Source organism: Lotus japonicus, chromosome 2, assembly GCF_012489685.1.
Source record: "Lotus japonicus ecotype B-129 chromosome 2, LjGifu_v1.2".
In the NCBI taxonomy this organism is placed as follows: domain Eukaryota; kingdom Viridiplantae; phylum Streptophyta; class Magnoliopsida; order Fabales; family Fabaceae; genus Lotus; species Lotus japonicus.
The window spans coordinates 43,112,229-43,124,431 of NC_080042.1; the positions used below are offsets into that span (position 1 = coordinate 43,112,229).

Sequence of the window (12,203 nt, forward strand, 5' to 3'; positions counted from 1 at the left end):
ATGCTACAATAGCAGAGATGGGAGGCTGGTCAAATGGGGAATGGAGGTGGAACTTTCGATGGCGGAGGGTGTTGAGTAAGAGGGAGATGGGGTGGGTCCATAAAATGAGAGAGGAAGTGAGTGTGTTCAACTTCAGGCAAAACCAGTCTGATAAGTGGCGGTGGTCGCTGAACCACGAGGGGATTTATACAGTTAACAGTACTTACTCTTTTTTGCAGGTTTGTGATCAAGGTGAAGCTGATCAGGCTCTTAAACTCATTTGGGCTGCTCCGGTACCATCCCATGTAAAGGCGTTTGCTTGGCGGCTGTTGTTGGACCGTTTGCAGAATAGACAACAACTATTGAGAAGAGGGGTGTTACATGCTCACGATGATGTGTCTTGCGCTTTCTGTCATGTGGAGGTCGAAACTACTGCTCATCTAATGTCCTCATGTCCGCTGCTGCGTGGTGTTTGGGATGCATGTAGTGCTTGGCTCGTGATTCCGAATGTCTCGCATGTCTCTCCTCGTGATCATTTGCTGAATTTCCCTTGTCATGGTCGGACTCAGACTCAAAAGATGGGTGAGATTTCTGTTTGGCTTGCTGTCGTTTGGTCTATTTGGCTACACTGAAATGAAACTATATTTGGATCTGCTGAGTTTGACAAGGAGGCTTTGGTGGATGTTATCCAATTTCGTTCGTGGCATTGGATCCGTCATAAGATGAAGGGTGCTGGCTTCTCATTCTTTGAATGGAAAAATTGTCCAAATGCTTGCATACACTCTCTCTAGTGCTTGGGTTTTTTCATTTGAAGGTTCTGTGTCTATTAGCCATTATTTAACATTTTCATGTTTTCTCATTGCTGATGGGTGGGTGGGGCTGCAACCGTTTCTGGTTTATAATTCACTCCCTGATTGCACATTATGTGTGTCCTTTGAAATTAAAGTGGGGGCTGCTATACACAGTGGAGGATAATTTCTTTTGTTTTATGTAATTTGTTTTTCTTTTCCCTTCTTTGTATTGGGTTAGCACCCCTTGTGCTTATCAATATATCTTCTTTGCTTATCAAAAAAAAAAAAAACATTCTTTTTTATATTCTAAATGGTGTCTCATTTCTTGTTGAAGTTGTGTCACGCCAATTTAGGCTCCGTTTGGATACACAGTTTAATTAAGCGCTTATGGTATAAGTGCCATAAGCGTTTACTCATAAGCTATTTTAATTTTTTGTTTGAAATAAATCGAAAACGAAGCTATATATAAGTATAAGCTTTTTTTCATAAACTATTATGAGTAGTTTATGAAAATAAGCTCAAAATAAGCTGTTTGTATAAGATCTCTCAAACACTAGCATAAGAGCTTATACTCTCAAATAAACTCAAATAATCTCTTCCAAAAAATAAGTAATTTTAAATTAACATGACATAATATTAATGGTGCTATATAGAATGAGGCACTATTTGAGAAAGAGAATTTTGATCCATATTCTCCTACTTTACCTGTTCACGTTAGTGAACCAAGAAGTCAGATTCATAATTTCCAAAGAAGATAAAACCTAAACCTTTTGGCATTATCATAAACATGTTTATTACAATTGGTAATCTCCCCTTTTATAGAGGTGTCTAACCCTAAAGACCTAATTTGGGTTTCATTCCAAAAATAGCTCATACATAATCCTCCCAAAAGGAAGTGAGGTCGCCCAAGACTCTCACAAAAATACATAAATCGCAAATGCACAACTAGTATACATAAAAGGTGTGGGGTGACATACATAAGGGAGAAATCGCCCGCGGTGATGAAGTTGTCCATAAAGACGCTAATGGAATGAGAAGATTGCTCACAAGATGAGGAGGTCACTGACTAGTGGTCACTCGTAAAATGAAGGAGTCGCTCGTGAGTGGTCGCTTGATGGATAATGAAGTAGTCGGTAGCTCTGAACGTCTCAGTGGATCCTCCGCCTTCCAAAACCCAATAAAGGCAACTAGAGAGGGTCGCCCTAACATACATGTAATATGACGACTTTTGAACTGAGTCTCCCCTGAGCATTCTATTACCCTCCTCCGTATTAAATTGAGAAAACATTGAGTGTTTTTCTTACACTTTTAAAATATATCTAGATCTCTTAACTTTTCATTTAATATATATTTTTTATAATGCTAGTGGGTTCTGGAATCTCATGTTTTTTGGTTGTTGTTGAGGAGGCTTGTGGAAGAAGATGATACTGAAATTTGGGATTTGTGTTGTTGTGTTCTTGAATTTGTATTTGTATTTATTTATTTTATTTTTAAAGGGTTTTGAAATCTGAGTTTTGTGCTGCTGTGTTGTTGAATCTGAGTTTTTTCGTTAATAGAGGCTTGAAGGATGCTGAGTTCGATCAAGATTGTTCTCCATGTTTTTATTTTAAATTTGAGCTAATTTTTATTTATTTACTTACTTGGCATTTCATATTTTCATTGATAAAAGCGTCAGAACAACATTATTAATATGTGCCACCACGTAAGCTAACTTGGTCAGCTCATGTAGGCCAAATTGATGGCATGACCAAAATTAAACAATCGTGTGAGATAAAAGTCTAAAATCGCTCATTGTAAATAAATGGGTAAATGGTCACATTGGTCCCTGGATGTTCGCACCGACTTCAGAATCGTCCCTGGATGAATTTTATTAGACTCGCAGTCCCCAGATGTGGAAAAAAATAGTCATATTAGTCCCTCACGTTAAAATCCCATAACGTCCGTTAACCCAATTAATAAAAGTCAACATTGTATTTCTAATTTTCTTTCACTTTGGTCCCTTTCTTCTTTCTTCCACCCTCTTCACCCCCTTCTTCCATCATTTTCACCAAAACCCACCCCCCATCATGCTTCAGAAACCCAGAACGTAAAGCCACAATCTTCACTTCCTTCATCTTCATCTTGTTCATCTTCACTTTATTCATCTTCATCCCCTTCTTCCATCATCTTCACCAAAAACTCCTCCCCTTCTTCATCAACCCATTCCCCTTTTTTTTTTCTTTTTTTTCATATCATCATCATCAACACTCTTCTTCTCCTTCTTCAACCAACCATGCCCAAACCTTCTCTCCCAGATTTAACACAAACCCAACTCAGATTTAACACCAAATTTACCCTCATTCTCTCCCAAGTTGGGTTTGTGAGTAACATTAAAATATTAGACGATGCATGGGTTGTTTCACTGTTACAATTCACCCTAACATGTGGAGCTCAATCAATAATTAAAATCAAAAACTGCCTTGAGCTTCTTCACTTCACAAAACCCAGATCTGCTTCTTCTCTTCTCCACCCACAAAACTAATTTTCTCTTCAAAACATATTCTCTGCATCAACTCTCTCCTCGACTTCCCAGGCTCAACCACAGCCACCGAGCAGGACCTCGTCCACATCTGCGTGTCTCTCGCTCTCTCTATGTCTCTCTCTCTGCTTTGTGCCCGGGTTTTGATTTTGGTTCTGGTGACGGTGTCGCCGGCGAGTTCTCCGGTTGAGAGTAGGATCTGGGTTGTAGGTTTGAAGATCAGGGAGGTGACCTCGTCCATATATATGTTTTGCAGCGTGAGAGGAATCAGTTGAGGGAGGTAGAGGCGGAGGAACTGGTTGACCATGGCGGAGGCGGAGAAGCCTGAAGTGTTGGAGGCTGTGTTGAAGGAAGCTGTGGATTTAGTAGCAAACCAAATTTGAATTTGTTTTTGCTTTTTTTTAGAGTAACATTGAATTTGCTTCACGGGTAGAGAGAAAGAACAAAATCTGGATTGTGGTCGGTGGGAACAAGAGAATGCGGCGGCAATGTTGTTAGGGTCGGAAACCCAGAACGTAAACCCACAAACCCAACTTTCTGGGTTTCTGAAGCAAGATGGGGGGTGGGTTTTGGTGAAAATGATGGAAGAAGGGGGTGAAGAGGGTGGAAGAAAGAAGAAAGGGACCAAAGTGAAAGAAAATTAGAAAGATAATGTTGACTTTTATTAATTGGGTTAACGTATGTTAGGGGATTTTAACGTCAGAGACTAATATGACTATTTTTTGCCACATCTGGGGACCGCGAGCCTAATAAAATTCATCCAGGGACGATTCTGAAGTCGGTGCGAACATCCCGGGACCAATGTGACCATTTACCCGTAAATAAATGGGTTAATCGTCTACTTGGTCCCTGTCTTTGTCTCGCCGTCTGAAATTAGTCCCTCCCCGGAAAATTTGCAAATCTGGGTCCTCTCGTTTGCAATAAGTTTGGAGCAGGTCCTCGCCGGAGCCCGGAGCTCCGGCGAGTGATGAATAGGCATGCTGACTAGATAAATGAGGCTTACGTGGAAAGAGAAAAAAAAATTAAAAATTACATGTCAAATTAATTACCCAAATAAACCCTAAATTAATTAACAAAACCAATTCCCCAAATTAATTCTAAACAGAATCAATTCCCCCAAATTAATTCAAATTCCCCAAATTAGGTTTCATATTCTGCAATTCCAGTTTCAATTCCTAACCCTAAATCAATCACAATTCCTAATATTGTTCTTCCATCTTCATCTTCACTGCAGGCAAGAAGAATTCACTAAACCCCATCTGCACTCCCTTCACATCACTACTCTTTCATCCATCAATACTCTCCTTTAGATGGGGTTTCTTCTTTGAATCCAGGATCATGTCTCAACTCATGGGACTTCACTCTTGACCCAGGTCCCTTCTTTCTTCGATCAAGGTCCCTTTTCATCTTCACCTACGAACCCAGAAACCCACCCCCACCTCCAGCAAGCTCAACAACCCACCAACCCCACCTATACCCAGCCACCGAGAAACCACCACCCAAACCCAGCCAGACTCGCCAGTCGCCACCACCACCCTGAAACCCACCCCCACCTCCTGCAACCTCAACAACCCAGCAACCATTTTCTTCCCTTTCATACCACCAACGCCAAAGAGACATTGACAAAGAAAGAAGAAGAAGAAGCAAAACAAGAACAAAGGGCAAATCGAGAGAACAAGAGGACCGCGTTGGCTCCGGCGAAGTGTCAACGCGGTCGTGTGCTGCTCCGGTTGTTCTTCAGGCGGTCGCGGTTGAAGAGCGGGAAAACGGCGTCGTTGCAGAAGACGCCGTCGTCGTCCGTGGCCTCAAGCCCCTCTTCCTTTCTTTCCAGCTTGTGAGCCCTTCTTCCTTGCCCATCTCTTTAACATTGCGGTGGTGGGGTGGAGAAGAAAGGTGAAGACGCGGCTGTGGTGGGGTGAAGAAGTGGTTCATGAGAGATGAAGAGGAAGGTTCAAGAAGAAGAAGAGCGTCCATGGCGGTGGGTGAAAGATGAAGAGGAAGGTTCCAGAAGAATTAGGGTTTGGAATTGGTGTATTTCTGAATAGGTGATTTAAGATTTGGGGGAATTGGGGTTAATTTGGGGAGGGGGAATTGATTTTGTTAATTAGGTTTGGATTTGATTTGTTAAAAGGTTTTATTTTGGTTAATTGGGTTAAATTATTTGACATGTAATTTTTTTATTTTTTTTAAAATCTATGTCAGCTCACTTAATTGAGTCAGCATGCCTATTCATGACTCGCCGGAGCTCCAGACTTATTGCAAACGAGAGGACCCAAATTTACAAATTTTTCGGAGAGGGACTAATTTCAGACGATGAGACAAAGACAGGGACCAAGTAGACGATTAACCCTAAATAAATTAGACCAAAAATTAAACGATGATGTTATTTTAGAAACCAAAATTACACCTAAAAAATTTGAAATTCTTCACCCAAACTATTTCAAAACTTGGCGCCATACAGAAAAGCCTTCAAAATTTCTGTCGAAATTTCCATCGTCCCCTTTCAATTTTTATTTTCTCCCTACTGATAACAGAGACTTTCCATCGCATCGCAATTCGCAGACCAAATGTCGTCGTCTTCAATTGTCTTCATCGCCCTCCAATGCTGCCAATGCTCCACCATGCAGGCACTCTCTCTCTCACACACTCTCCCATTCTCTCTCATTATCTGCGTCGTTTCTGAATTTCTGATCCCGTTTCATTGACAATCGCATTTCAGGTGAAGCAGAAGAAGAAGAGCAGCAACAAATGGACCTGCGCGGTCTGCAACCAGAAGCAATCCCTTCGCAAAGTCTTCGCCCAGGGATACCTCGCCAGCGACATCCGCAAATTCGTCCAGACCTTCAACATGTCCCGCAAATCTCTCGATGAGAACGCCCAGTGGACCGTCGCTGAAACCCTAGCTCCGCCGCCGGAACACGACTTCTCAACCAGCCAGGAAAAGAAGCGGACTGATTGGGCCGCGTACCTCGACCGAGACGATGATCATGCTGGCAAAGGAGGCGAACAACAACAACATGGTATAACTCTAGAATTATAATTTGTGATAACTAAATTTAGGTGTTTAAGCACATGGATGATTATATAATAATTGCATGCTTTTGATAAGAAAGGTAACAACCTAATTATACTGATATTTGTAGTAGTTTAATTTGGATTGATTAGGTTTTGATTATGGAGGCGAACAAGAACTTGATTTATTTTAAGATCAATTATACAATATACTATAGAATTGTAGTGTGTGATCTTGTTATGGTTAAATTCTAGTGTAACAGATATGGCCATTTATGAAATAAAAATGGATATAAACTGGTTTAAGCCTTTCTAGCATAGTAGTCAATTGCGGACTGCCGCGGATGACCCCCCCAAAAAATGAAATCCCATACAAGGGAAGGCCGCTATTGGCCGCAAATAGCGGGATTTCGCGGCCACGATCCCGTCGTGGCAGGGGTCTGCTACGCCACGCGACAGCGCTATAGCGCCGCTATTGATAACTATGCTTTCTAGTATAGAGTAATGTTTGTTTGACACATGAAGGATGTGAAGAGAAGATAGTGATAAAGTAGAGGTCTAAAGATGGATGGTCATAATCTTTGTATGATGAGAAAAGGGTAATTGTACTACTAGTTTATTTTCACCATTGTGTTGGACAGGAGAGGATTTTGAACCACTGGTTCTGACTGAGTTGCCAAAGAGTATGTCCAAGAAGCGTAGATCGGTGGAAAATTCAACTGCAGGAGGAGACAGGCTTTTCGAAAGGCCATGTCTCTCAAACAATCAAGGTGAATATTCCTTTATTGTGTGTGTGTGTGTGGGGATAACTTGTAGCTCAAATTGTTTTGACGGTTCTCAGCAAAGAAAACAGGTTTTATGAATTGTAGTTAGCTGGAGACAAAAAATGAATGAAAATCATTGCCTTGTTAAATTTGTTATGCACTTTAATCTACTTGAGCTTTTGGGAGAAACCAAAGTCAAATAACCTGATGCTTTTAATGTTATCAGCAATTCTCTTAAAGCCAATCTGGACTTGTGGTTCAGATGGATGAGTGGTAAGGGACTAAGTGTTGATTCTGAAGATAAATAAATTCTTACCAGTGTTTTTCTTGCTTAAGACTACAGATTGCTTTGTGATGTTGTAACAGCAGAAAATATAATAAGAAATAAGAATTTTGTTTTATAAATGGGTTGATTTGCATTAACAGTATCTGGACACATTGATGCAGAGGAGCCAATGAAAGATAAGCGAAGAATTGAATTATTGACGGAAAGCAATACAGAGAAAATTAATAAAGTGACACCAGACACTACGAGGACTCAGAAATGCAAACCAGCAATCACCAAGGGTACCTCCAAATGGAACGATTACTTAGCTGAGGACAATGTCAATGACTGCTTGGAATTTGGATGGAAGGGAGGCTTTAAATTCAAGGATCATTCAGGTCTGTGTAATACTAGTAATAATGTCTTAGAGGCCATGACTGGTGAGCAAAGGGTAGAAGATGATATTCATCCAGATTTTATGTAAATTGTATCATAGACCATTGAGTGCCTATGTTTATCTGCAGACGAGCCTAATTAGAGTAAAACTTTCATTCACCAAATGAGTATAAACAGTACTTCACACAATTTCTCTTTTTTTTTTTTTTTTTTTTTTTTTTTTTTCTTTTTTCTGTAAAGTTCTGGTGTATTGACAGCCAAATATCCCTGTAAACCTCATCTTGTGTGGACAATCATATATAAAACCTTCGTTATGAAACTTGATGCCCATGATAACTTCACTCATGGCCCGTGAGTGAAGTTAATGGAAAAGGTCAGATAATAGGAGAGCCACACTCACACATGTAGAGCTCGGCCAGAATGATGGTCAATGAGCAAAGATATGATCTAAACCTTCAAAGGAGCTTTGAGGCTAGCTGTCAATTATTTTGAAGAAGAATGACTTGTTGCTTGGACACTAGCGTGCTATTCATAGATCATAGTTTCCTATATTCCAAAAGTTAGCAATTTATCCCAAAGCAAAACCAATTACTTTGATGGGGTATCTGGGACTCTGGGTGATCTTTATATTATAATTACTAATTAGTATGATTTTCACCACAAAAAGCAGGTATAATTAGGAGGCAGATCTTCTCTTGTTTAACCCACATCTCAGCCTGTAACATTCACACCTAGACTCGCCAGAAATTCAATTGAAGAGGTCTTTCTCCAGAAACGCAAACATCTTTCCATTGTAAAGTTGATCTTCCTTCCAAAATAGACCACCTCCAATATTCCTTGGAACTTTGAGTTGTAGTAGGCTCACCAATTCTCCAGAGACATTCCTCTTCCTAGTACTTTCTAGTTTCTACAAAGGTGCATTCAAGCATAATCCCTTCAGGGTTTGCATCCAAGTGAAAGGGATTATGATTGAACAATATTCTCCAAACTTGTTTTGGTGACAAGGGAATAATCATGTCTATAATCTATTATATCTAAAACCGAATATCTGTCTCTGCAGGAATTGCATATGTCGCAGTGCCTTCATTTTTATCAACCATAAATAAATACACATTCAATATTTACACACTAAAATGAACTGTTTCATTATCCAAACAATGAAGTTGTAAGTTGTAACTTTGTTATGTTCCATCATAAAATACCAAACAATGGAATGAGATTTTTGTTCCATTCCATTCCATTATATTATATTCCCTTCTGTTCCATTATGTACCACAATCCAAACATAACCTATGAGGGAATTATCGGTCAATATTATCAGTTGCACTTAGCAAAATAATAATAATTTCAGACCCAAAATAATTTAGCAATCCATAAACAATTAGAAAACTTCTATAAACTAGGGTTGCATTTCCCCCCGAAATGTTTAGAGCTAATCCACTCGGGTTTAATTCCCCAACACAAATTAGATGCAGATGTGGAGAAAAATTAATTTAAACCATGGAAGGGGATGTCCATCAAAATCCCAATTCAACTAATATAAGTCTAAACAAACATTAATTACTGTCAATGGCCATATAAACTACATCATTTACTGCCAATTAAAAATTGAAATAAATTTATAAAGTAATCACTGAATCCCTCATTACTGACTCACAAGTTAAAAATCCGGCAAGAAGGAAAAAAGATCCTGAAAAAAATCTGGAGCTGCCATATGGCCCCAGAAACAATGAAAGCTCATTGAGCATTAATAAATGACTCATGATATATATATACATTGAGCCAAGGGCTTGCATTGCCTCAGACACCTTTATCTTCAAGTCCTCAGAACATTCCTGTCACGAAGCTTTCTGATGGTTTGGCATAAGATGGTCCACAAGTGGACAGTGATGTTCATCCAGTATCAGTTAGTTTTAACCAACATATACAAATGAAAACAGATTTCTCATACAGTCATCCCGTTATATGAGTAAAATTCCCATTATGTCATGATACTAATAATTATGAATTAAATTATCTGCATATACTATTGCAATTCTAAGTAACAAATAACAAATATATAGGGTTGCATATAACTGACAAACTTTAACATAGCATTTTATTAAATTTTCTTAAATGAGCCAATATGTTACATATATTTTTCGACATGTTAAATTCCTGTCTATGAATTTCTTTCAAGCCTTAAAACTTTATCTTGCCAATTACTTTGTTTTACATCATCAGATCTTCATCCTTCAATGGGCATTTTTATTCACATTCTGATTACAAACAATATGAGAAATGGAAACAATGAATTAATTAACAATGCAATAGAGAAAGCAAAAATAACATTTCTACCCCTTAGTATATGTCTTCAGCATGTGCAGCAGTATCTCATTTCATTTGATCTTTCTCAAGATTCATACCAACAGAATTTACATTTTCCTATTTCTTTTAACTTTCTCCACTTTTTGCATGATCAAAATGCACAATAACTTGCAAGTTCTTATCATTTGATTTCAATAACTTCACATGACACAGGCATCCAAAACTTCACAATTCACACGCATATAAGAACATTAAGCAGCAAATTCAAGGAATTAACATTTGCACTTTTATTCATAAATATTGTATCAACCACCAAATTTGTCCAATAAGATTCAAAATAGAGACAACCAACTACTAAGTAGCAATTACTAACTAACCACAAAATGCTCAAACTAAATAAATACAAACCAAAAAAGTTTCATAACGTGGATAGAATGGATTAGTGGTAAGCACACAATTCAAACCACGACAACCTAAAAGCTATATTTTGTGATTTCTGCATAGAAATGATTATGGGGCTTCTAACTGCAGAACCAACCAAAGCTCTCAATGAAACCTAAAACTAATTTGCATTGAGAATACGATCCTCAAGAGCCTTTATACGTGCATCCAGAGACACTGAAGGAAGCAAGATTGTCCAAGCGTTTGCGATTCTCAAGAACCTTCAGACGTGCATCCAGGGATGCCATAGTGGAATCAAGATGATCAAAGCGTTCGCCTACAAATTTTTTCAAGTCCTGCATTTGTGCAATCAGCAAATCAAACCGGTCATCCGGAGCAGCAGGTGCAGGTGGATGCTGTGTCTCCTCAACATCAATGCCATGGGCCTCATCAGGAGCAGCAGGTGAAAGTGGATGCTGTGTCTCCTCAGCATCCATGTCATGAGCCTCATCTTCCCTAGCTGCTTGGACCAGATCCCCGGCCGCCGCAGCCGGATCACCAGTGGTGACCCAAACTCCATTAACTCTCTTGAGCTTCATGTGGTTCATAGCTCCCCGCGCAAACTTGTTGAACCCCTTGGGCACCACCTCAGCCTCACTTGTTGTATCAATTTGGAAATGTTCCAAAAACTTGGTGATGAGAAAAGCATAAGGCAGGTCCTTCATGTGGCGGTTCTTGACCTTCATCATGTGGTTAGACATGTAACAGGGCCAGTTGATCAGAAGTCTCTGCTTCATCAACCACATCACAAACACATCCTCCTCCCGCAACTGAGCATAGTTGCTTCCCCTCGGAATCAGAATCCAAGCAAAAACATAATGCAGCATCCTATCCTCCACAGTTAACTTCCCAGCCATGATTTTAGAAGCAGGAACCACTGATGGGTCCTTCAGCATTCCCTTAACAGCGATGGTCCTATCATACCCCTTCCAGTTTGAAATCTCTGAAGTAGTGCTGAATGTGACCCCTTCGTGGCGCAACCCAGTCACTGTGAGCCAGTCAGAGGGAGTGATCCTGATGGGTGTTCCCTTCACTTCGGTGACAAGATCACCATCCACCAACTTCAAATTGCAGTAGAAAACCTTGATGAGTTCGATCAGGTAGTTGGCGTTGAGAGAGACGAAGGTGTTGAGTCCTTGAAATTGCAGATGTTCTTGGAAGCGAAAGCCTTCGTCCGAGAAGAAAGAGGGTTCCATCAATTTGGGTTCAACCAGTTTGAGATTGATGAAGTCGTTGAGGTTGGTTTCCATTGGAGAGTGAAACGAGAAGAACCTGTTGAGGAGGAGGGGGTTTGGGAGATTGGGTGAGGGTTTAAGCTTCGTCATTTTCTCAGTACATAGAGATGTCAGAGATGAGGATTTTGATTGGTCGGAACTGGTTGATTTGGTCAGAAAATGGAATTTGCTGCAATGTTTGATACTTTTTGATCCGTACAATGTTTGAATTGAATTTCAACTTTTTCTTACTTTTAATTTTTGAAGAGAGAAAAATTGGGGGGGGGGGGGGAATTGTTAATCTCTCTGTCCCCATTTATAAGTCAACTAGTGTTTTTACCCGTGCACTGCACGACGAAGTTTTTTTTATTGCATTTGATAAATTAATAATTATTTTAATTATAAATAATTTAAGAAAAATAAAAGAACAATCATAATAAAGAGGTAGAGAACATGTGATGCGTCCAAATGCGTTTGAACCCCTCTGCTAGGGTTTCTGGACCATGTGATGAGAAG

General features: G+C 39.6%; 2 protein-coding genes across 2 annotated transcripts; one reads left to right on the forward strand and one right to left on the reverse strand.

The window, feature by feature from the left end:
• The first annotated feature begins 5,742 nt into the window (after positions 1–5,742).
• Positions 5,743–8,180, forward strand: LOC130735392 (uncharacterized). Its single transcript, XM_057587404.1, has 4 exons — positions 5,743–5,915; positions 6,008–6,308; positions 6,942–7,070; positions 7,512–8,180. Exons 1-4 carry the CDS (start codon positions 5,856–5,858, stop codon positions 7,811–7,813), a joined length of 792 nt encoding a protein of 263 aa, XP_057443387.1. The 5' UTR covers positions 5,743–5,855; the 3' UTR covers positions 7,814–8,180.
• A 2,115-nt stretch (positions 8,181–10,295) lies between these two features.
• On the reverse strand, positions 10,296–11,892 carry LOC130738046 (uncharacterized). The gene has a single exon (XM_057589949.1). The coding sequence runs from the start codon at positions 11,796–11,798 to the stop codon at positions 10,620–10,622; it is 1,179 nt and encodes a 392-aa protein (XP_057445932.1). The 5' UTR covers positions 11,799–11,892; the 3' UTR covers positions 10,296–10,619.
• Positions 11,893–12,203: the final 311 nt, after the last annotated feature.